Raw genomic sequence first — 26,475 nt, forward strand, 5'->3', positions numbered from 1 at the left:
AGAGATAGAAACAGGGAGAGACAGACAGAAACAGAGAGAGGGACAGACAGAGAGAGGCAGACAGAGACAGACTAAGAGAGAGAGAGGGACAGAGAGAGAGGGAGAGACAGGGAGAGACAGACAGAAACAGAGAGAGACAGACAGAGAGAGAGACAGAGACTAAGAGAGAGAGAGGGACAGAGATACAGAGAGAGAGGGAAAGAGAGAGGGGGTGAGGGAGAGAGAGATAGAAACAGGGAGAGAGAGAGACAGACAAATAGATAGAGACAAGGGGAGGGAGAGAGAGAGACAAATAGATAGAGACACGGAGAGAGAGAGAGGGAGAGACAGGGAGATGCAGACAGAGACAGAGACTAAGAGAGAGAGGGACAGAGAGGAAGAGACAGACAGAAACAGAGAGAGAGACAAATAGATAGAGACACGGAGGGAGAGAGAGAGAGTGAGAGACGGAGAGAGGCAGACAGAGACAGAGACTAAGAGAGAGAGGGACAGAGAGGGAGAGAGATACAGAGAGAGAGGGAAAGAGAGGGGGGTGAGGGAGAGAGAGATAGAAACAGGGAGAGAGAGACAGACAAATAGATAGAGACAAGGGGAGGGAGAGAGAGAGACAGATAGAGACACGGAGAGAAAGAGGGAGAGAGAGGGAGATTAGTGAAGTGCAGCTCATCCTTTTTACAAGGTGATTTTGGTAAGGTGATTTCTGCAGTAGGAGGAGGCAGGGTGTGACACGAACAGCGTTCTGGCTGCAGATTGGCTGGGAGCCTGGATGCAGGAGGTCCTCAAGCTGCTCTTGAGTGCTTACTGAATTTGAGTCATAGCAAAGCCAGTCAGTCGAAGGCAGACATCTTCTCCAGTGTGTGAAGGTCTGCAGCAGGACAGACTGGCTCTCTCCTGAAGCAGCTGAAACAACAGACAGAGTCAGCGTTTGACTGTTCATCACTCAGCTCTGGGAGTGTCAGCCACAACACCGCCACGATGGGGGTAAGTGAGCCACCAAGTGCAGGCCAGCCATCGATGTGCCATCGCTTAGGGGAATGTCGAAGATTTGTGAGGAAGAAGGGGGAACGTCAACTGACAGGATCGCAGGACTGCAGTGCAGGAGCGGAGAGATAGAGCGATGATAGATATGGGAGACAGCGGCATCAGAGAGAGAGAGAGAGAGAGAGGGACAGCAAGAAGGAGATAGGCTGAAATTGAGAGGAATACATGAAAGAGGAGGCAGGAGAGAAACAATGTAAAGGATAGACTGGTAAAATGAGCAAGGGACAAACAGAGGTGAATAGAGAGACGCAGACAGACAGACAGAAATAGACACAGAGAGAGAGACAGATAGACAGAGAGCGAGACAGAGGCACACAGAGAAAGACAGACGGAGACAGAGAGGGAGACAGAGAGGGAGACAGAGAGGGAGACAGAGAGGGAGACAGAGAGGGAGACAGAGAGGGAGACAGAGATAGACAGACAGAGATAGACAGACAGAGATAGACAGACAGAGATAGACAGACAGAGATAGACAGACAGAGATAGACAGACAGAGATAGACAGACAGAGATAGACAGACAGAGATAGACAGACAGAGATAGACAGACAGAGATAGACAGACAGAGATAGACAGACAGAGATAGACAGACAGAGATAGACAGACAGAGATAGACAGACAGAGATAGACAGACAGAGATAGACAGACAGAGATAGACAGACAGAGATAGACAGACAGAGAGGGAGAGAAAAAGTGAGACAGAGACACAGTGATAGAGAGACAGAGATGGATGGAGACGGAGAGAAAGGGACAGAGAGAAAGACTGAGGCAGGGAGAAATGGAGAGACTGGGCGTGATTAGATGGAAATAATTTATGAGAGGGAGGAGACGGAGAGATCGAAAGAGACAAGAGGGACATATAGAGAGATGGAGAGAGGCTATAGGATTGACAGGAAGGGACAGAGTGAGAGACAGTCAGTCAAATGAATATGTGAATTGGTACCTAATGCTGTCTCTCTCTCTCTCTCTCTCTCTCTCTCCCTCTCCTGCTGGTCCTCCCTTTCTCTCTCACCCTCTCTTCCTTTCCCTCCCTCCATCTCTTCCTCCCTCTCCATCCCCCCCTCTCTCTCTCCCTCTCACTCTTTCTTTCTCTGTCTCTCCCTCTCCCTCTTTCCCTTTCTCTCCTGCTCCTCCTCTTCCCCCCCTATCTCCCTCTGAGCCACAAGTTGCTGCTGCTGCCCATTCAGCTGGCGTTTTTTTTTTTGGCCATTTTGTCGAGGGGAGAGGAGGTGCGTGTGCTGCAGAGAGAGAGGGTGGTTGCTCCCTGTACGTGAGGGAGGGAGGGAGGGAGGGAGGAAGGTGCCTGGCTGCAGATGCTCCATCAGTGAGTGCTGCAGCGCTGGCTCTGAGCCAGACTCTCTCCCTCCCTCCCTCCCTCCCGCCCGCCCAGCTATACTGCAGAGATGAAGGGGGATGGGAAGCGGCCAAGGTCACAGAGGTTCAGCTTTGTGGAGTTGATCTCCATACACATCTGGCTGCTGACTGCGGCACGCAAATGGTTGCTGCTGTATACAGCATTAATACGATTGAAGCTCTCCTCTACAGCTCCTTGTCCTTCAAACTCCAGCTCCCTCCCCCTGCAATTATTTCACTTCTGCTTTTTCACAGAAATAATATTTACAATCCATCTTTACCGAAGTCCATTTCTGTTCCCTTTCTGTTCCTTCTCCTCTCTTCCTTTCTGTCTATCCATTTGTTTCTCTCTCTCTCTGTTTCTCTTTCCCTCCCTCTCTCTCTCTGCCTCGCTCTGTTTCTCTCCATTTCTTTCTCTATCTTTCTTACTCTGTTCCCCAATCTCACGTCTCCCCTTCCCTGTTTCTCTCTCTATCTCTGTCTCTTTTTCTGTATTTCTCTCTCTCTCTCTCTCTGTGTCTCGGTCTATCACTCCCTCCCTCTCTCTCTCTGTCTATTTCTCCCTATTTCTCTCTATTTCATCCCCCTCACAAATGCTGCCTGGTATCCCTGCATTACCAGCATTGTTGTCTTCTCCCCCCAGTGCCCCCTGCCCACTCCCCTGTGAGTGTGCCAGTCTCTCTCTCTCTCTCTCGATGGTGGTACAGAGTTGCTGATGCTGCAGTGCCCCCTGTGAGTGTGCCAGTCTCTCTCTCTCTCTCTCTCGATGGTGGTACAGAGTAGCTGATGCTGCAGTGCCCCCTGTGAGTGTGCCAGTCTCTCTCTCTTTCTCTCGATGGTGGTACAGAGTAGCTGATGCTGCAGTCCCTCCAGTGCCCCCTGTGAGTGTGCCAGTCTCTCTCTCTCTCTCTCGATGGTGGTACAGAGTTGCTGATGCTGCAGTCCCTCCAGTGCCCCCTGTGAGTGTGCCAGTCTCTCTCTCTCTCTCTCGATGGTGGTACAGAGTTGCTGATGCTGCAGTCCCCCCAGTGCCCCCTGTGAGTGTGCCAGCCTCTCTCTCTCTCAATGGTGGTACAGAGTTGCTGATGCTGTTGTCCCCCCCCCAGTGCCCCCTGTGAGTGTGCCAGTCTCTCTCTCTCTCTCTCTCTCTCTCTCGATGGTGGTACAGAGTTGCTGATACTGCAGTCCCCTCACTGCCCCCTGTGAGTGTGCCAGTCTCTCTCTCTCTCTCTCGATGGTGGTACAGAGTTGCTGATGCCGCAGTCCCTCAGTGCCCCCTGCCCACTCCCCTGTGAGTGTGCCAGTCTCTCTCTCTCTCGATGGTGGTACAGAGTTGCTGATGCTGCAGTCCCCCCAGTGCCCCCTGTGAGTGTGCCAGTCTCTCCCCCTCTCTCTCTCTCTCTCTCGGCTGTGGAATGACGATGTGGGTTTTGCTGCAGAATTGCTGATGCTGCAGTCCCTCCTGCTCCGCACTGCCTCACCACCAGTTGCTGCCACTGCAAATTCGTCATGTGGCACTCAGGCAGGGGGAGGCGGCGCGCTGTTAACCCTCGGGTGCCCGGCCACAGCTGGTACCCCAGGCGGGCGGGGGAGTGAAAGGGGATGGGGATCCCCCCTCCCCGGGGAAGCGCTGGCATCGATCAGCCCCCAGAGCGCAGGCGACTCTGGTGTCTCTGTCGGGCACCCGCTGTCACTCACACAGCTGCACCTACAGGCGTGGCAACGCCAGCTTTAGCACTTGCCATCCTGCACCCCATGGCTGATCAGCCCAACACTGACTGATGCCGCCCATGGGCACTGTACAACAACAACACCAACAACCTGGCTCTATATAAAGGCGACGTTAACCCAATGTAACTCCCTGCAGAGGAATTCAAGCTGATTTAACCATAAGCCACCTAAGGAGGTATCAGAACTGGTTACCAAACACACGGTCAAAGAGGTGGGCTTAACAGGAGGCTTAAAGGAGCAGAGAGAGAGAGAGACAGAGAGGTTCGGGGAGGGAATTCCAAGGTTTTGGCCCCGGGCAGCTGAAGGCTACCAACAGTGGAGCGATGGGAATCGGGGAACTCTCCAGAGGCCGGAATTGGAGGAGTGCAGGGATTTCAGAGCGTTGTAGGGGCTGGAGGAGGTTACAGAGATAGGGAGGGTTGTAGGGGCTGGAGGGGGTTACAGAGATAGGTAGGGTTGTAGGGGCTGGAGGGGGTTACAGAGATAGGGAGGGTTGTAGGGGCTGGAGAAGGTTACAGAGATAGGGAGGGTTGTAGGGGCTGGAGGGGGTTACAGAGATAGGGAGGGTTGTAGGGGCTGGAGGAGGTTACAGAGATAGGGAGGGTGGTAGGGGCTGGAGGGGGTTACAGAGATAGGTAGGGTTGTAGGGGTTGGAGGGGGTTACAGAGATAGGGAGGGTTGTAGGGGCTGGAGAAGGTTACAGAGATAGGGAGGGTTGTAGAGGCTGGAGGAGGTTACAGAGTTAGGGAGGGTAATAGGGACTGGAGGAGGTTACAGAGATAGGGAGGGTTGTAGGGGCTGGAGGAGGTTACAGAGATAGGGAGGGGTGTAGGGGGCTGGAGGGGGTTACAGAGAACATTGGTACATATGAAATGGAGCAGAAAGAATTAGGAGCAGGAGGAGGCCGTTCGGCCCCTCGAGCCTGCTCTGCTATTCAATAGGATCATGGCTGATCTGGTTGTGGCCTTAACTCCACTTTCCTGTCCGCCCTCCATAACCCTCGACTCACTTGTTGAGCAAAAATCTGTCTAACTCGCCCTTGAATATATTCAGTGACCCAGCCCCCGCTGCTCTCTGGGGAGGAGAATTCCACAGACTAACAATCCCTTGAGAGAACAAATTCCCCCTCATCTCCGTCTTAAATGGGAGACCCCTGATCTCATCCTGCCTCATTCTAGATTCCCCCATGAAGGGGAAACAACCTCTCAGCATCCACACCCTGCCAAGCCCCCTCAGGATCTTATCTGTTTCAGTAAGATCACCTCTCATTCTTCTAAACTCCAATGGGTACAGGCCCAACCTGCTCGAGATGTCCTCATGAGACAAAACCCCTCATCCCAGGAATCAGCCAAGTGAATCTTCTCCAAACTGCTTCCAATGCAAGTCCATCCCTCATTAAGTAAGGAGACCAGAACTGTACACAGTGCTGCAGATCGGTCTCACCAATGCCCTGTATAGTCGGAGCAAGACTTCCCTACTTTTATACTCCATCCCCCTTGCAATAAAGGCCAGCATTCCCTTTGCCTTCCTAATGACTTGCTGTACCTGCAAACTAAATGTTAGTGATTGAAGGACACCCAGATCCCTCGGTACTGCAGCATTCTGCAATCTCTCTCCATGTAATTAATATTCTGCCGTTCTATTCTTTCTGCCAAAGTGGACAACCTCACATTTTCCAACATAATATTCCATCTGCTAAATGTTTTCCCACTCACTTACCCTATCCATAACCCTTTGCAGACTCTTTGTTTCCTCCTCACAGCTTCCTTTCCTACCAATCTTCCAATTGTCAGCAAATTTGGTTACAATAAAGTCGGTTCCTTTATCAGAGGCATAAATATAGATCGGTAATAGTTGAGGCTCTAGCACTGGTTACTGTGGCACTCCACCAGTTACAGAGGAAAGCGGGGGTTGTAGGGGCTGGAGGAGCTTACAGAGATTGGGAGGGTTCAACGGGCTGGAGGAGTTTACAGAGATGGGGGGGTTGTAGGGGCTGGAGGAGGTTACAGAGATAGGGAGGGGTTTAGGGGCTGGAGGAGGTTACAGAGATAGGGAGGGGTGTAGGGGCTGGAGGAGCTTACAGAGATTGGGAGGGTTGAAGGGGCTGGAGGAGGTTACAGAGATAGGGAGGGTTGTAGGGGCTCGAGGAGGTTACAGAGATAGGGTTGTAGGGCCTGGAGGAGGTTACAGAGATAGGGAGGGTTGTAGGGTGTGGAGGAGGTTACAGAGATAGGGAGGGTTGTAGGGGCTGGAGGAGGTTACAGAGATAGGGAGGGTTGTAGGTGCTGGAGGAGGTTACAGAGATAGGGTTGTAGGGCCTGGAGGAGGTTACAGAGATAGGGTTGTAGGGGCTGGAGGAGGTTACAGTGATATAGAGGGTTGTAGGCTGGAGGAGGTTACAGAGATAGGGAGGGTTGTAGGTGCTGGAGGAGGTTACAGAGATAGGGTTGTAGGGCCTGGAGGAGGTTACAGAGATAGGGAGGGTTGTAGGGGCTGGAGGAGGTTACAGAGATATAGAAGGTTGTAGGGGCTCGAGGAGGTTACAGAGATAGGGTTGTAGGGCCTGGAGGAGGTTACAGAGATAGGGAGGGTTGTAGGGGCTGGAGGAGGTTACAGAGATAGGGAGGGTTGTAGGGGCTGGAGGAGGATACAGAGATAGGGAGGAGTGTAGGGGCTGGAGGAGGTTACAGAGATAGGGAGGGTTGTTGGGGCTGGTGGAGGTTACAGAGATAGGGAGGGTTGTTGGGGCTGGTGGAGGTTACAGAGATAGGGAGTGTTGTATGGGCTGGAGGAGGTTACAGAGATAGGGAGGAGTGTAGGGGCTGGAGGAGGTTACAGAGATAGGGAGGGTTGTTGGGGCTGGAGGAAGTTACAGAGATAGGGAGGGTTGTATGGGCTGGAGGAGGTTACAGAGATAGGGTTGTAGGGGCTGCAGGAGGATACAGAGATAGAGAGGGTTGTAGTGTCCAGAGGAGGTTACAGAGATGGAGAGGGGGTGAGAATGAGAATGTGAAGATGGAGGTTTGCTAGGTGGGAGCCAGTCATGCTTCACAAGCACCGGGGCTGATGGGTGAATGGGACTTGGTGTGAGTCAGGATTTTGGGCGGCAGAGTTTTGAGTGGGGTGAATGTTACAGAGACTGGGTGACGGGAGGGTTAGCCAGGACACTGTTGGAACAGGCGGGGTGGAGGTGACACTGGCGAGGGTTTCAGCTGGAGAGAGAGGGAGGCACCTCCCCAACAGTCTCCTGCTGTCTGGTGAGGGCGAGGGGGACTCTCCTGCCAGCTGGCACAAGTCAGTCCTTGGTAACTTGCCCAGTGGGTAAGACCTGCAGCATCCCCTGTGCATCAGTGGGGAGGCTGATGTGAAGTGTGACACTAACACCGTTCTCCTCAGTTTCATGATCAAATCACAGCTCGTGCATAATTCAGCGCGAGCTCCTCCATAATTAAACAGGCAGCAGAAGGATCCAGCTCCTGGTGAATAGACAGTCTATCAGCCCTCAGGCCCATCGAGCGCTAGCGTGACTGCTGGTCTATATTCATGCACTTACATCTTACAGCCAATGACGTGTCCTGTTTGACATGACATCACTGTTGCCATGTGGGAAACGCGGCACCCAATTTGCGCACAGCAAGCTCCCGCCAACAGCGACCTGAGGATGACGCAAGGTCACGGGAGTCCGGGGTCAGGAGTGGGTCATTCAGCCCCTCGAGCCTAGCCAGCCAGTCAACTAGACCCTGGCTGATTCTCTACCTCGATGCCATTTCCCTGGATGTCTTCAGTATCTAGAAACCTGTCGGTCTCTGTCCTGAATGACCGAGCCCCCTGGGGCGGAGAATTGAAAAGGGTCAGCACCCTCTGAGTGAAGAAATTCCCCCTGGCCGCTGTTCCAAATGGCCTGCTCCTTCTTCTGACATCGTCGCTATCTTTATTGGTATTAGTTGTGGGATAAGTATTGGCCCAAAACACTGTTCTTCCTCCAATACTGACCGTGGGTTCTCTTACAGCCCCTGAGAGGTAAGACGCAGCCTCAGTTGAGTGTCCCAACTGGAAACTGGCACCTCTAACAATGCAGCTACCCACCCGCCCAGTACTGGCGCTGGGACTTCCAGTCTGCACTGTGTTCCCAGATCTCCGCAGTGCCCTCTGCTGCCTCTGCCAAATTCTTCCCCTTCCACTTGCACCCCCCTGGCCAAACTTCCTCCGAATCATCCACCTACCACCCCCTCCGCCCTGCCCTAGCCCTGAACGTGCCCCTCGCTCCAGCTTCATCTCCTATCTCCCCCTCATCCCCTCTCCCAGCACATCTCCCGCTCCCTCGACCCTATTCCCACTAACCTGCCAACATCAGCTCCTGGCCCCCATGTTAGCCAATAGTGTAAACGGTTCTCTCGCTTCAGGCGTTGCCCCTCTCTCCCCTTTAAATCTGCCGTCTTCACCCCTCTCCTCAAATAAACAACCCTTGACCCCCTCCGTCCTAGCAAAGTACCATCCCACCTCCAACCTCCCTTCCCTCTCCAAAACTGCTTGAACATGTTGTCACCTCCCGAATCCGCCCCCCCCCTCTATCCTGGAATTCCGTGTTTCCAGCCGGGTTCCCCGCCTGCCGCAGGAGTGAATCGGAAAGTCACCGATCACATCCTGTGAGACTGTGACAAAGGTAAACTTTCCCCTCCTCGTCTCCCTCCACCCCTCCGCCTTCTTTCACACGGTCGACCAGACCATCCTCCTCCAACATCTCTCCCGCTCTCCACCATCTGGGCGGGATCGCACTCACCTGGTTCCCTCCTTACCTGTCCAGTCGTAGCCGGAGAGTCACTGGCAATGGCTTCTCTTCCTGCCCCCAGCACTCTTACCTCTGGTGTCCCCCAACCATCAGCCCTCGGCCCCCTCCCAATTTCCCCTCTATTGGTGACATCAGCTGAAGTCACAGTGTTAGTTTTCACACTGCCAAGACCTAGCTTCACCTCATCACCACCTCTCTCCACCCCTCCACTGCCGCTAAATTATCAGAAAGTTTATCCCACATCCAGACCTGGATGGGCAGAAATTTCCTCCAATTAGATATTGCAAAGCCTGAAACCATTGTTTCTGGTACCCGCTCCAAACTCTGCTCCCGAGCTACCCACTCTGTCTCTCTCCCAAGCAACAACCAGTCTGTTCGCAACCTTCACTCCGAGATAAGTTTCTGATCTCACATTGACATCACGAGGTCTATTTCCATCCTGCGGTGAGTAACTCACCTCCTGACTCCCCCAAAGCCTGTCCACCATCTACAAGGTGTGTGTGTCAGAGTGTGATGGAATACTCCCCACTTGCCTGGATGAGTGCAGCTCCCACAACACTCAAGAAGCTCGACACCATCCAGGACAAAGCATCCCCGCTTGACTGGCACCCCATCCACAAACATTCACTCCCTCCACCACCGACGCACAGTAGCAGCAGTGTGTGTACCATCTACAAGATGCACTGCAGGAATTCACCAAGGCTCCTTTTAGACAGCACCTTCCAAACCCACGACCACTACCATCTAGAAGGACAAGGGCAGCAGATAGATGGGAACACCACCACCTGGAAGTTCCCCTCCCAGTCACTCACCATCCTGACTTGGAAATATATTGGCCGTTCCTTCACTGTCGCTGGGTCAAAATCCTGGAACTCCCTCCCTAACAGCACTGTGAGTGTACCTACACCACATGGACTGCAGCGGCTCAAGAAGGCAGCTCACCACCACCTTCTCAAGGGGGCAATTAGGGATGGGCAGTAAATGCTGGCCCAACCAGCGAAGCCCACATCCCGTGAATGAATAAAAAAAGACATGTAGTTTCCCAGAAAGCACATTGTACACAGTTGAGGCCATTCATAATTTACAATGTTCACTTGTTGCAACATGATCAAACAGCAGTGAGAGGAACTTGCATTTATATGGCAGAATATTGAATCATTCAATGTGATAGCACAGAAGGATGCCATTCAGCCCATTCTTCCTGCTCTATGAAAAAATTCAATTCGTCCCAATCCCCCTGTTCATTCTCCAAAGCTTTGAGATTGTTCCTTGCTTCAAGTGGGGAGGCGGTGGTGCAGTGGGAATGTCACTGGGCTAGCACTCTAGAGACCCAGGCTAATGCTCTGAGGGCCTGGGTTCAAATCCCACCATGACAGCTGGTGTAATATAAATTCAATTAATAAAAAACCTGGACTATAAAGCCAGTTTCAGTCATGAAACTATCATCGATTGTTGTAAAAACCCATCTGGTTCACTATCGCCCTTTAGGGAAGGAAATCAGCTGTCCTTACCTGGTCTGGCCTACATGTGACTCCAGACCCACAGTGATGTGGTTGACTCTTAACTGCCCCTCTGAAATGGCCAGGCAAGCAACTCAGTTGTATCAAACCACTATAAAACCTGACTGGTTCGAGAAGGCAGCTCACCCTCACCTTCTCAAGGGCAATTAGAGATGAGTGCTGACATAGCATGAACAAATAAATAAAATAAATGTATTTCTCCAAATCCTCCATGGGGGTGGTGGCCCTTGCCCAAGGGTGGAACAGTTTCAGAGGAAGAAACCATCCTTTCACACCCGCCCTAAAGCCACATGAAGAATGAAATTCATTCTCAGGTAAGAGAAAAAAAAGGATAAAAATAATTTGTCAGATAATTTCATTCCATTCTTGATCCCCATTGACTTTATTCAGTCCATTAAGATGCCAAAAGTGGTCATCAAAAGTTGGTTAATCCTCTGGGATTGTATAGAACGGTAACTGGTTCAAACCATTGAGAATCTATAGAATGTGAACCTATTGAATCCACTGGGATTATATAGAATGGTAATTGATTTGATCCACTGGGATTCTATAGAATGGTAACTGATTTGATCCAATAGGATCCTATAGAATGGTAACTGATTTGATCCTTTGGGATTCTGTAGAATGGTAACTGATTTGATCCACTGGGATGCTATCGAATGGTAACTGATTTGATCCACTGGGATTCTATAGAATGGAAACTGATTTGACCCACTAGGAACCTATAGAATGGTAACTGATTTGATCCACTGGGATTCTATAGACTGATAACTGATATGATCCACTAGGAACCTATGGAATGGTAACTGATTTGATCCTTTGGGATTCTATAGACTGATAACTGATATGATCCACTAGGATCCTATAGAATGGTAACTGATTTGATCCACTAGGAACCTATAGAATGCTAACTGATTTGATCCTTTGGGTTTCTATAGAATGGTAACTGATTTGATCCACTGGGATTCTATAGAATGGTAACTGATTTGATCCACTGGGATTCTATAGAATGGTAACTGATTTGATCCACTAGGATTCTATAGAATGGTAACTGATTTGATCCACTAGGATTCTATAGAATGGTAACTGATTTGATCCACTAGGAATCTATAGAATGGTAACTGAATTGATCCTTTGGGATTCTATAGACTGTTAACTGATTTGATCCACTGGGATTCTATAGAATGGTAACTGATTTGATCCTTTGGGATTCTATAGAATGGTAACTGATTTGATCCTTTGGGATTCTATAGAATGGTAACTGATTTGACCCACTAGGAACCTATAGAATGCTAACTGAGTTGATCCTTTGGGATTCTATAGAATGGTAACTTATTTGACCCACTAGGAGCCTATAGAATGGTAACTGATTTGATCCACTGGGATTCTATAGAATGGTAACTGATTTGATCCACTGGGAATCTATAGAATGGTAACTGATTTGATCCTTTGAGATTCTATAGAATGGTAACTGATTTGATCCACTGGGAATCTATAGAATGGTAACTGATTTGATCCACTGGGAATCTATAGAATGGTAACTGATTTGATCCTTTTGGATTCTATAGAATGGTAACTGATTTGATCCACTGGGATTCTATAGAATGGTAACTGATTTGATCCACTGGGATTCTATAGAATGGTAACTGATTTGATCCACTGGGATTCTATAGAATGGTAACTGATTTGACCCACTAGGAACCTATAGAATGGTAACTGATTTGATCCTTTGGGATTCTATAGAATGGTAACTGATTTGATCCACTGGGATTCTATAGAATGGTAACTGATTTGATCCACTGGGATTCTATAGAATGGTAACTGATTTGACCCACTAGGAACCTATAGAATGGCAACTGATTTGATCCACTGAGATTCTATAGAATAGTAACTGATTTGACCCACTAGGAACCTATAGAATGGTAACTGAGTTGATCCTTTGGGATTCTATAGAATGGTAACTGGTTTGATCCACTTGGAATCTATAGAATGGTAACTGATTTGATCCACTGGGAATCTATAGAATGGTAACTGATTTGATCCTTTGGGATTCTATAGAATGGTAACTGGTTTGATCCACTTGGAATCTATAGAATGGTAACTGATTTGATCCACTGGGAATCTATAGAATGGTAACTGATTTGATCCACTGGGAATCTATAGAATGGTAACTGATTTGATCCTTTGAGATTCTATAGAATGGTAACTGATTTGATCCACTGGGAATCTATCGAATGGTAACTGATTTGATCCACTGGGATTCTATAGAATGGTAACTGATTTGATCCACTGGGATTCTATAGAATGGTAACTGATTTGATCCACTGGGATTCTATAGAATGGTAACTGATTTGACCCACTAGGAACCTATAGAATGGTAACTGATTTGATCCTTTGGGATTCTATAGAATGGTAACTGATTTGATCCTTTGGGATTCTATAGAATGGTAACTGATTTGATCCACTGGGAATCTATAGAATGGTAACTGATTTGATCCACTGAGATTCTATAGAATAGTAACTGATTTGACCCACTAGGAACCTATAGAATGCTAACTGAGTTGATCCTTTGGGATTCTATAGAGTGGTAACTGATTTGATCCTTTGGGATTCTTTAGAATGGTAACTGATTTGATCCACTGGGATTCTATAGAATGGTAACTGATTTGACCCACTAGGAGCCTATAGAATGATAACTGATTTGAACTACTGGGAATCTATAGAATGGTAACTGATTTGATCCACTAGGAGCTATAGAGTGGTAACCGATTTGATCCAGTAGGAGCTATAGAGTGGTAACCGATTTGATCCAGTGGGATTCTACAGAATGATCTCTGATTAGTTCCATTTGGGTTCTATAGAATGTCTTCGATTTGCTCCATTGGAATCCTGTAAAATTTTACCCAGTTTGATCCATTGGGATTGTATGGAACGGGAATTGATTTGATTCATTGTGACCCCATAGGATGAGAACGGAAGTGATCCTTGGGGATGCTATAGACTGGAAACTTAAGTTTCTTTTTTGTGCTTCTATGGAATGGGGTCTACTGTGATCAATTGGGATTCTATGGAATTAGAAGTGATTTAATTCCTTGTGTGTCTCTCGGATGAGATTTAGTTTGATTCGTTGCTATTATATTAAATGGGCCCTGGGTTGATTCTTCAGTATTCTATAGTAGTAGCTGGTTTCATTCCCTACAAAATTAAAGAATGGGAGCTGCGTTTAGTCTTTGGGCTATGACTGAATGTAACTGGGTATTACTAGGAAAACAGGCATGCTGCCAAAGCTTTTCATCTTCTACTCATCAGGGCAAGTGCAAGAATACCAAATTTCAAAGAGAACAATGTTTTATACGGCATGAGAAAAGGGGTGCTGATTGGTTAGCAAGATGGCTCTGATTGGTTGAGATGTTGCCACGGTGAATGTACCAGGGAGCTACTGTCCCCCCCATGCTTTTGTTTATTCAAAAAAAAAGCGCAATGCCTGTGCATATTCCTCTTGCATGCAGAGACCGGATCCCTGCAAATGGAGCTTCTAGCAGGCATAAGTGGGCTACATTGTGAGCCTGACTGACAATCTTAATTGGTTGTTCATGTAATTCTGAGCACAGTCAGGATTGTTTGGCAATCTAACGTTAGACATTATGTTCTAATATGTAGATGACACGTTTGCTCTATTTGAACCTGTAGCTGCATGTGAGAATTTCCTTACACACCTAATGCACTCCATCCCGCACTCAAATTCACCTCTGAAATGGCTGGAGTAGCCTAACGGACTCCCTTTCCTCGATGTGCTGGTGGATAAATCCACCGTTGACTCTTCTACTCCTGTCTGTCGCAAGCCTACTTTCACTGGTCCAACACGCGCGTTGGGATTCCTGCAGTTCCACGCACTACCAGACTGGCCTTATCGGCAATCTGGTCAATAGGGCCCGAGCTATTTGCTCACTGGGCAAGCTTGATGCTGAAGCAAGGCACATCAAAGATATTGTGCGAGGTAATGGCTACTCTGGTTAGACCATTGCTCTCTGTGTATCGCGAGTATTAGAATGGAGCTGATCTGATCATTTGGTTCTTTGGGATTAATGAGAATGGGTATTTCTTTGATTCGTTGGCTTTCTACAGTAATGTAAATTGGTTTCCTGTCTTGCAAATGCTCAAGTATGGGAACGGCCCTGAGTTTTTGGAATATTGTGGAAGCAGAATTAGTTTGGGAACGAGTAGAGGCCATTGGGATTCACTAGGACGTCTCTTGCCTTGATCCTTTAGGAATCTGTGCAAGGGGGATGGGTTTGGTTAATGAATGTTCTACAGAACCCTTACCTTTCTGTCACTGAATTCCCTATGATTGGAAATGGTCCCTTTGATTTGCAATGGGCTGAAAGGTGAACGTAACAAAAACAGAATTACCTGGAAAAACTCAGCAAGTCTGGCAGCATCGGCGGAGAAGAAATCAGTCAAATTTGACTCATTGTAATTCGATACGATTGCAACTGATTGGATTCTTTAGGATTCTATACCATCGGAATTCTATACAATCAATTAGGATTCCACAAAAGTGAAATTCATTGCCACAGAAGGCTGTGGAGGCCAGGTCATTGAGTGTATTTAAGACCGAGATAGAAAGATAGGTAACTCCTTCCTGTCATTGACGTTGTACAGAATGGGATTGGTTTGTTGCTATAGGGATGGAGCACGAAGGGAGTGATACCAGTTTGATTCATGAGGGGGTTTAATAGGTTCATTGTTTGAGGTTCTGAAGAATAGCAACTTTTTAAAATATTCTTTCGTGGGGCGTGGTGGCCATTGGGCAAGGCCCAGCATTTGTTGCCCATCCCTAATTGCCTTTGAACTGCATGACTTGCTAGGGCCATTTCAGAGGGGCAGTTAAGGGTCCCCCACATTGCTGGGGGCCTGGAGTCACATGTAGGCCAGAGCAGGTGAGGGTGGCAGATTTCCCTCCCCTAAAGGGGGACATTAGTGACCCAGACAGGGTTTCCACACCAATCGACGATAGTTGCCATGGTCGCCATTACTAACACTAGCTTTATATATATTCCCCGTTTAAACAATTGGATTTAAATTCGACCAGCTCCAGCGCTGGGGTGTGAACCCGTGTCCCCACAGCATTAGCCTGGCCCCCCCGGTTGTGTTTCTTTGGAATTCTGTAAGATGTAAGCTGATTCTGTCAGAGGGAAACTGACCTGATTTACTGAGATTGTGTAGACTGGGAAGCCATTTGGGTCATTGTGGATCCTATAGAGGGGGAAGAGCTTAGGTTCATTGGGATTTTATAGAATGGGATCACTAGCTTTCCTCTCCGTTATTCTATGCAATGAGATCTAGTTTGATCCACTTGGATTCAATGCACTAAAACCTAGTGTGATTTGTTGACAGCCTGTACCATTACAACTGCTTTGGATCATTGTCATCCAATGGTATGGCCACTAGCTTTCTGTATTGGACCTGAGAACCTGTTAACTAATTTGGGGCATTGGGGTGCGAGAGAATATGAACTGTTTTTCTTTATTAGAGTTAGATTGAATCACAGAATCACACAGTGCAGAAGAGGCCCTTCGGCCCATCCAGTCTGCACCGACACGTGAGAAACACCTGACCTACCTACCTAATCCCATTTACCAGCACTTGGCCCATAGCCTTGAATGTTATGGCGTGCCAAGTGCTCATCCAGGTACTTTTTAAAGGATGTGAGGCAACCCGCCTCCACCACCCTCCCAGGCAGTGCATTCCAGACCCTCACCACCCTCTGGGTAAAAAAGTTTTTCCTCACATCCCCCCCTAAACCTCCTGCCATTCACCTTGAACTTGTGTCCCCTCGTGACTGACCCTTCAACTTAGGGGAACAGCTGCTTCCTATCCACCCTGTCCGTGCCCCTCATAATCTTGCACACCTCAATCAGGTCGCCCCTCAGTCTTCTCTGCTCCAACGAAAACAACCCAAGTCTATCCAACCTCTCTTCATAACTTCAATGTTTCATCCCAGGCAACATCTCTGCACCCCATCCAGTGCAATCACATCCTTCCTATAATGTGGCGACCAGAACTGCACACAGTACTCCAGCTGTGGCCTCACCAAGGTTCTATACAACTCCAACATGACCACCCTACTTTTGTAATCTATGCCTCGATTGATAAAGGCAAGTGTCCCATATGCCTTTTTCACCACCCCACTAACATGCCCCTCCACCTTCAGAGATCTATGGACACACACACCAAGGTCCCTTTGTTCCTCAGAACTTCCTAGTGTCATGCTGTTCATTGAATACTTCCTTGTCAAATTACTCCTTCCAAAGTGTATAACCTCACACATTTCAGGGTTAAATTCCATCTGCCCATTTGACCATCCCGTCTATATTTTCCTGTAGCCCAAGACACTCAACCTCACTTGTTAACCACCCGGCCAATCTTTGCGTCATCCGCAAACTTACTAATCCTACCCCCCCAACATAGTCACCTATGGTAACTGTTTCCCTTGATTGGCATCTTATCGAATTGTAACAATTTTAAGGTATTGTGATTCCATAGAATCTTGTTCCATTGGGATTCTGTGAACGGAAACTAGTTTAATGAATCAGATTCCATAGATGTCGAATGGCTTGATCAAATGTGTATTCTGCGGGTTCGAGCCTGGTTTGGTTCCCTTTGCATTCTGGATGGTGGCTAGTTTGACCTGTTGGGATTCTGCAGGATGGGTGGGATCAGGGAGAAGCCGTTCAACTCCTCAAGCCAGCTGGCACACGCCCACTCAAGTCACGATTGCCCACTCCCATCTGCCCACCTTGGTTTAATACCTCCTACTCAACAAAGACCCCCTTTCGCAATTTTCAGTTCCCACTCAGCCTCGATGGCTCTTTGAGGGAGAGACTTCCAAATGTCCGCTGCCCCTTTATATGGAGAGGTCCAGCGGGACATCATCCTTTGCAATGGCCCAGCCCTGCTTTGGAAGATTGTGCAACTCTGTTGGCCCGCTGAGAATTGGCTCCTCCCAGTTGGACTCAAGAGTTGAGAATGAGTTTTGTCCATCTTTGGTATTATGTGTCGGGCTTAGCTGTACCCAGAATATCCAGGGGTACTAACCAAACAATTACAGACGTGCAGCGCACATCAACAGCACTCACAGTCGGTGAAACATCATATAAATGATGATACGCTTGAAGCAAATAATATTACTGAGATAATGTATACCCTTTAACAGCCAGAACAATCAGCCTGGGAGCGATAGCTCAATTGCACAAATAATACTCAGTGCTCCAGCAATATTCAGAACACTCCAGTGTTAACCAGTTCAGGCCCAAAATGAATTCAAAGACGACATTTCCAGACATCTATCTGGACAAACTAGAGCTCACGGTGCTGGTGTTGAGTTACTGGTTAGTAAGTGGATTCTGTAGCTCCCCTCCGAGCGGGGACCTCATGTGCAGTATCACCGGCCTAACGCTCGTTCCCTTATCCCTCGGCCCGTGTTGACCAGCCCCTGACGCACCAGACGTTGACTTTAACTGATCGATGTGTACCATGGGTATTCAGGTTTCCCCGGCCCTGATGGATCGTTGAGATTTTGGACGTGGAGAATGAGCGTTTTGGGACACAGCAGGAACGGGAGGAGGCCGCTTAACCCCTTCGGCCTGTTCTGCCATTCAATGAGACCATGGCCCACCTGTGGCCCTGCCTTTTCCTCATGTCTATGAATGTTCGCAGTAATCTATCAATCTCAGAATGAAAATGAACAATAGATCTAGCAGCAATTGTCAACTTGTGGAAGGAGATTCCAAACTTTTATCCCTCTTTGCGTGTAGAAGTGTACCCTACTCTCGCCCCTGAAAGGCCTCTTTTTAAAAGACAATTATTTATTCTTTCATGGGACGCGGGCGTCGTTGGCAAGGCCCAGCGATTTATATCCCATTTCGAAATGAGTCTCGCCCCCACCCCCCGACTATAGAGTCGCCCACCCTGACTTCACTCTCACCCGTCCCTAAACGCCCCTCGAGCTGATTGTCTCGCTCGGTCATTTCAGGGGGGCAGGTAAGAGTCAACCACGTCGCTGTGGGTCTGGAGTCACATGTAGGCCAGACCAGGGTAAGGACAGCAGATTTCCCTCCCCTAAAGGGACATGAGTGAACCAGATGGGTTTTTACAACAATCGATGATGGTTTCCTGGTCACCATCACTGAGACGAGTTTTATATTCCAGATTTATTAATTGTGTGTATGAGTGAGTGTGTATGCGCATTTGAGTGACTCTATGTGTGTGTGTGTGTGTGTGTGTGTGTGCTTGTGTGATTGAGTGAGTGTGTGTGTGAGTGTTAATGTATGAGCGTGTGTGTGTGTATATATGAATGTGTGAGTGTGTGTTAGTGTGGGTGTATGTGAGTGTGTGGGCATGTGATTGGGTGTGAGCATGTGAGTGTGTATGAACATGTGTGTAAGCATGTGCTTGTCTGTGTGTGTGTGCTAGTGTGAGAGTGTGTGTGAGTGTGTCTATGTGTGTGAGTGTATGTGTGTGGGTGTGTGTGAGCATGTGACTGTGTGTGAGCATGTGTGTAAATGTGTGTGTGTGTTTGTGAGTGCATGTTTGTGAGTGTACATGTGTGCAAGTGTTTGTGTGTGTGTGAGTGCGTGTGTATATGTGTAAGGGTGTGAGTGTTTGTGTGTGTTTGTCTGTGTGTGTGTATGTCTCTGTGTGTGTATGAGTGTAAGTGTGTGTGTGTCTCTGTGTGTGTCTGAGTGTGAGTGCGTGTGTGAGCGTAAGTGTGTGTGTGTGTGTATGTCTCTGTGTGTGTGTCTCTGTGAGTGTGAGTGCATGAGTGTGTGAGCGAACGTGTGTGTATGTCTCTGTGTGTGTGTCTCTGTGAGCGTGAGTGCGTGAGTGTGTGAGTGTACGTGTGTGTGTGTATATCTCTGTGTGTGTGTCTCTGAGTGTGTGTGTGTGTGTGTATGTCTCTGTGAGTGTGTGAGTGTAAGTGTATGTGTGTGTGTGTCTCTGTGAGTGTGTGAGTGTATGTGTGTGTGTCTCTGTGAGTGTGAGTGTAAGTGTATGTGTGTGTGTGTCTCTGAGTGTAAGTGTGTGTGTGTGTGTCTCTGTGAGTGTGAGTGTATGTGTGTGTGTGTCTCTGTGAGTGTGAGTGTATGTCTCTGAGTGTGAATGTATGTGTGAGTGTGACTGTGTGAGTGTAAGTGTATGTGTGTGTGTGTCTCTGTGAGTGTAAGTGTATGTGTGTGTCTCTGTGAGTGTATGTGTGTCTCTGTGAGTGTGAGTGTAAGTGTATGTGTGTGTGTGTCTCTGTGAGTGTGACTGTGTGAGTGTAAGTGTATGCGTGTGTGTGTGTCTCTGTGAGTGTATGTGTGTCTCTGTGAGTGTAAGTGTATGTGTGTGTGTGTCTCTGTGAGTGTGTGTGTGTCTCTGTGAGTGTATGTGTGTCTCTGTGAGTGTAAGTGTATGTGTGTGTGTGTCTCTGAGAGTGTGACTGTGTGAGTGTAAGTGTATGTGTGTGTGTGTGTGTCTCTGTGAGTGTATGTGTGTCTCTGTGAGTGTAAGTGTATGTGTGTGTGTGTCTCTGTGAGTGTATGTGTGTGTCTCTGTGAGTGTATGTGTGTCTCTGTGAGTGTGAGTGTAAGTGTATGTGTGTGTGTGTGTCTCTGTGAGTGTATGTGTGTCTCTGTGAGTGTAAGTGTATGTGTGTGTGTGTCTCTGTGAGTGTGACTGTGTGAGTGTAAGTGTATGTGTGTGTGTGTGTCTCTGTGAGTGTGAGTGTAAATGTGTGTGTGTGTCTCTGTGAGTGAGTGTAAGTGTATGTGTGTGTGTGTGAGTGTAAGTGTGTGTATGTGTGTTTGCTGGGACCTCGACTATTTACAATCTGTATCAATGCCGTGGATGAAGGGCAAAGACAGATCGGGAAGTAAGCTGTGAAGAGGAGGTGTGGAGTAATTTTTAGACTCTTACCCCTGGTCCTGGACTCCCGAACCAGCAGAACTAGCTTTCTCTCTCGTCCCTTTCAGTCCATTAATATCTTAAAATCTACGATCAAATCACCCATTAATCGTCTAAATTGCAGGGAATACAACCCTGGTTTGTGTAATCTCCTCTCATAGCCTAACTCCTGGAGTGCAGGTATCAGTCTGGTGAATCTACACTGCCCAGCCTATATCCCATTTCCAAGGTGTGGGGCCCAGACTGCTCAGATTAACTCCAGGTGTTGAATAACCAGGGCTTTGTGTAGCTCAAGTATGACTTACCCCCCACCCCCCACTCCGTGTCTAAATACAAAGACCTGAATTCCATTCGTTGCTGATCACTGCACCAAGTCTCTGAGGGACCTTCACTGCTCCGAGCCCCTTTCGCCATTTCGATAGGGCCCTGGTCTTTCCTCCTTCCGTCCAAAGTGGATAATCTCTAGCAGTTTAATCTACGAATATCTGTTTGTCACATTATGCTGTGGCCCTCACTGCCGTCTATTAACAAGCTTGGGTATATGATCTTCTCTGTCCCATCGAGTGAGTTGTTCATGAATGCAGTGCGGAGTTAAGGGCCCCATTGTCAATGTCTTATTAATCACACTGTAACAAACCAGCGCCAAACGCTTGGCCAAACAGCAATCGCATTGTTAAATGGGTCTATCCCCATGGCTCTGCAAGTTTATTTCCCTCAAGTGCCCATCCAGTTTCCTTCTGAAATCGTACATTGTCGCTCCTTCCAACTCCGCCGTGGGCCAGGCCGACACCGCTCGCTTTGTAAAAGAATTTCCTCTTCACGTTCCTCACCCCCCACCACCCCCCTCGCGCCCTCTTGCCAAGAATCTTAACCCTGTGTCCCTCTAACCGGAGCAGCTTTTCCCTCGTCTGTCTTATCCGAGCCTTCCTCAGCCTGTACAACTCAAACAAATCCCCCCCCTCCCCTCCATCTCCTCCGCTCCAGGGAGAGACTGAACTGGACCAGCCGCATAAATACCGCGGCTCTTGGTCTACCGATCAATGGGGACCATTTCCGTGACCGGTGGGGTGCGTTGTTACCCCTCCTAGGGCCACATTTTGATTTGAGTTTGTAAAGTTTCCTTTACGATGTTGCTTCTCGTTGCAGAGACCACCCCCTTTTGACGCGTCCATTTGGTCTTTTAGTTGATTTGCTCATTTGTTTATTTATTTGTTCATTCGATGACTCCAAAAGTGTACAAATGGAGACGGCTGGGACACTGTGCGGGGTGGGGGAGGATCTGGTAGAGTGTGTCGGCCGGGATTTTCCGGTCCCGTCATGGGTGGGACCCACTGCGGGCGGGACCCATCGGGGGTGGGACCCATCGGGGACAGGACCCATCACAGGCGAGACCCATCGCGGGTGAGACCCACCTGAGGTGAGGTGGTGCCCCAGCCAGAAGTCCATTGACTTGCGGCGGGACTGGAAACTCCTGGAAACTGGGCAGGTGTGAAAATCCCGCCCTGCGACTTTACTTAGCTGCCTTGGAGCCAAACCTGTCTGAACGTGCAAGGCCGGCTTCAGTCCCGCTCTTCCTCAATGTACAGTTATTGGAACTAACGCCAGCCTGGGGCCTGGGCCTGAGCGAAGGTGAGAGGATGTTACCCGGTCAGTCCGACCGGGCAGGTTCGAATGCCCGGAGTCAGGCCGGTGGGGGTGTGGGGGTGGGGGATGACGGGGACTGTGCGGAGACCCTGTCTCTAACCCTGGTTGTGTGTTTGCTCTGCTGCAGTATGGGAGGTCTGACAGTTACCGCGTGGCCACCACGCAGGGCGACAAGGATGCCAAGATCTCGCCCAAGAAGGGCAAGGTCCAGAAACGGGACATGGACGACCTGAAGAAGGAAGTCGCTCTGGTGAGTAACGTCCGGCTAAAAGAGCAGGGCCCAGCGCCGGGGGGAGGGGAGGGGAGGGGTGGGGGTGGGGGGTGTGAGGTGGGCGTGGGGGTGGGGGGTGTGAGGTGGGGGTGGGGATGGCCAGCTCCGTAATGTCGGAAATGGGGCAGGAAATAGCCGCACAGCAAGAGGCCAATGAGCAGGTAGTTTGTTGGTTGGGGGGTAAAGGTCACTCCCAGGGCCCAGAGGAGAGCAGCTCCTGGTCTCGGTCCATTAGGGAGCAGGAGATCCTTCAGCGTCACCTGAGAGGGCAGGGACTTAGTATAACATCACGTACTAAAGACAGCACCTCTGACAGTGCAGCGCTCCCTCAGTACTGACCCTCCGACAGTGCAGCACTCCCTCAGTACTGACCCTCTGACAGTGCAGCGCTCCCTCAGTACTGACCCTCCGACAGTGCAGCGCTCCCTCAGTACTGACCCTCTGACAGTGCAGCGCTCCCTCAGTACTGACCCTCCGACAGTGCAGCACTCCCTCAGTACTGACCCTCTGACAGTGCAGCGCTCCCTCAGTACTGACCCTCCGACAGTGCAGCGCTCCCTCAGTACTGACCCTCCGACAGTGCGGAACTCCCTCAGTACTGACCCTCTGACAGTGCAGCGCTCCCTCAGTACTGACCCTCTGACAGTGCAGCGCTCCCTCAGTACTGACCCTCTGACAGTGCAGCGCTCCCTCAGTACTGACCCTCTGACAGTGCAGCGCTCCCTCAGTACTGACCCTCTGACAGTGCAGCACTCCCTCAGTACTGACCCTCTGACAGTGCAGCACTCCCTCAGTACTGACCCTCTGACAGTGCAGCGCTCCCTCAGTACTGACCCTCCGACAGTGCAGCGCTCCCTCAGTACTGACCCTCCGACAGTGCAGCGCTCCCTCAGTACTGACCCTCTGACAGTGCAGCGCTCCCTCAGTACTGACCCTCTGACAGTGCAGCACTCCCTCAGTACTGACCCTCTGACAGTGCAGCGCTCCCTCAGTACTGACCCTCTGACAGTGCAGCGCTCCCTCAGTACTGACCCTCTGACAGTGCAGCGCTCCCTCAGTACTGACCCTCTGACAGTGCAGCGCTCCCTCAGTACTGACCCTCCGACAGTGCAGCGCTCCCTCAGTACTGACCCTCCGACAGTGCGGCACCCCCTCAGTACTGACCCTCTGACAGTGCAGCGCTCCCTCAGTACTGACCCTCTGACAGTGCAGCGCTCCCTCAGTACTGACCCTCTGACAGTGCAGCGCTCCCTCAGTACTGACCCTCTGACAGTGCAGCGCTCCCTCAGTACTGACCCTCTGACAGTGCAGCGCTCCCTCAGTACAGACCCTCCGACAGTGCAGCACTCCCTCTGTACTGACCCTCCGACAGTGCAGCACTCCCTCAGTACTGACCCTCTGACAGTGCAGCGCTCCCTCAGTACTGACCCTCTGACAGTGCAGCGCTCCCTCAGTACTGACCCTCCGACAGTGCGGCACTCCCTCAGTACTGACCCTCCAATTCCCCTGGTTGTTATTACTCTCCCACCTACTGAACTGTAACCTTAGGCCAGGCGTTGAACTGAGAATTATTCTCCTGGCCCCGTTCTACAGTTTGCAAATCCCTCACTTGCCCCCCGCTTTGTGTGGCCGCCAAAGCCTTCCCCCTTCATCACACTGGGATCGAACACAGGTCTTTCCCAAGGACAAAATGCCTTGTGCTGTATTGCACCAAATTGTGCTCTGAAGGCACTCGAGAAAGTCAAAGGCAATTCCATGACGTTGGTATCAATCATCCCAGATTGATGCAGCGTAATCCAGTCCTACCCTGGGATTTATTGCAGTTCCCTGCAGGGAGGAGATATATTTAGCCTGAGTGCTGTGCATGTGCACTCCATTGCCCTCTTCAGCCTGAAGCAGCATTTGCGAAACCCGGGCTGAATTCTCTGACACATTGAGAAGGCTGTGCTGTGCCTACAGTAACACAGCATCCTCCCACCCGTCCGACTCAGACACACATCATTCTCTTACCGATAGACGCCAGGTTCATTCACCCCTGCTGGAGCGAATGACGGGGCAGGACAAGGGAAATGATATGAGGGTGAGAGTTTTACTTTAAGGCTAGAGCCCTTCAGAGCTTAAAGAGTTTTACTCCATGTACCTGCCCTGGGAGTGTTTGATGGGGACGGTGTAGAGGGAGATTTACTCTGTATCTAACCCGGTGCTGTACCTGTCCTGGGAGTGTTTGATGGGGACAGTGTAGAGGGAGCTTTACTCTGTATCTAACCCCGTGCTGTACCTGTCCTGGGAGTGTTTGATGTGGACGGTGTAGAGGGAGCTTTACTCTGTATCTAACCCGGTGCTGTACCTGTCCTGGGAGTGTTTGATGGGGACGGTGTAGAGGGAGCTTTACTCTGTACCTAACCCCGTGCTTATGGGGACAGTAAGTGCCTGAAATGTTTGTGTTCCAGTCCCAGAGCGAGCACAGTTCCATTAATAGCGAATCTGTTCCCAGTTTCTCAGGAGCAGCTGACTGGGTAGGGAACAGCCAGTTGTTTGGTTCAGAAAGCAATCGGTGCCTTTGTGTGACAAATAATCCGCTTCCGTTGCAAACCCTGATTGAACCTTTCTGAGCAATAATTCCTGATTTCCCCCTGGCCTTATTTAACATTTCACTGAACACCTGCCAGCGTCCTCTCATTCGAACGCAGACAGCCAGTGTCCATTCGCAATGTGTTTTTCCTGATTGACTCACTGTCCTGCCCCCTCCCCACTCAAAACCGTGGGAATCCCGCAGCGAGTAACTCACCTCCTGACTCCTCAAAGCCTGTCCACCATCTACAAGGCACAAGTCAGGAGTGTGATGGAATACTCCCCACTTGCCTGGATGAGTGCAGCTCCAACAATACTCAAGAAGCTCAACACCATCCAGGACAAAGCAGCCCCGCTTGATTGGCACCCCATCCACAAACATTCACTCCCTCCACCACCGACGCACAGTAGCAGCAGTGTGTGTACCATCTACAAGATGCACTGCAGGAACTCACCAAGGCTCCTTCGACAGCACCTTCCAAACCCACGACCACTACCATCTAGAAGGACAAGGGCAGCAGACACATGGGGAACACCATCACCTGGAAGTTCCCCTCCAAGTCACTCACCATCCCGACTTGGAAATATATCTGCGGGTGTGCCTACACCACACGGACTGCAGCGGTTCAAGAAGGCAGCTCACCGCCACCTTCTCAAGGGGCAATTACGGATGGGCAATAAATGCTGGGCCCAGCCAGCAACACTCACCAATTTGGGATTGACCCTGGATACATTGTCCGATGATAAAATTCCTCTTCCTTGAACTTACCCTTCGATCCTTCGATGGAATGGGTCCTCATGTTCTGCTGAGCTCATTGGGCAAGTAGATGGACAAACATAGGAGCAGGAGGAGGACATACAGCCCCTCCATCCTGTCGCACAGGAACTGAAAGAGGCCATTCAGCCCCTCAAGCCCCCTACTGGCCTGTTCTAGCCAGGCCGCCCTTGTTGTTAAACTCAGAGGTCTCTCAGCCTGGACACTCGGTGATGGGGATCACAATCCCTGCAGGACCACGGAATCGATTCTGAATCAGGAGGCCCTTTACTCCCGGAGTGGATAGGGTGTAAGTGCTGGGATTTGCAGCAGGGTTGCCTGTGTCCGAGTATTGCAGATCCCGCAGGAGTTATGGCTCCTCCATGGACTCCCCCTGTTGTAATTTGGAACAATCTGACATTGGGTTTTCCTGGTCTTTCTCTCTCCGCACAGACTGAGCACAAGATGTCGGTGGAGGAGGTTTGTCGGAAGCACAATGCCGACTGTGTGCAGGTCAGTGACAGACTCCATCTTAACCCTCTTCCCCCTCCACCTGACCCTCATCCACCTCCCCTCTGTCTGACCCCTACACAACCCGACCCCTAACCCTAACCCTAACCCTGTTCCCCCTCCACCTGACCCTCATCCACCTCCCCTCTGTCTGACCCCTACACAACCCTACCCCTCACCCTAACCCTAACCCTAACCCTGTTCCCCCTCCACCTGACCCTCATCCACCTCCCCTCTGTCTGACCCCTATACAACCCTACCCCTCAACCTACCCCTCACCCTACCCCTCACCCTACCCTAACCCTAACGCTAACCCCTACCCCTAACCCTACCCCGACCCTAACC

At 49.8% G+C, this 26,475-nt stretch overlaps 1 protein-coding gene across 1 annotated transcript in view; it reads left to right on the forward strand.

Annotated features, from left to right (window-relative positions):
* Positions 1-870: 870 nt before the first annotated feature.
* The window catches only part of LOC144676809 (sodium/potassium-transporting ATPase subunit alpha-3-like), a gene marked incomplete at its 3' end in the record, with an annotated part of 55,821 nt that continues 30,216 nt past the window's right edge, over positions 871-26,475 (forward strand). Inside the window, 3 exon segments of the mRNA XM_078537133.1 lie at positions 871-981; positions 22,152-22,274; positions 26,074-26,133. Coding sequence (XP_078393259.1) covers positions 976-981; positions 22,152-22,274; positions 26,074-26,133 — 189 coding nt within the window.

Source organism: Cetorhinus maximus, unplaced genomic scaffold (assembly GCF_964194155.1).
Source record: "Cetorhinus maximus unplaced genomic scaffold, sCetMax3.hap1.1 HAP1_SCAFFOLD_1946, whole genome shotgun sequence".
NCBI classification, from domain to species: Eukaryota; Metazoa; Chordata; class Chondrichthyes; order Lamniformes; family Cetorhinidae; genus Cetorhinus; species Cetorhinus maximus.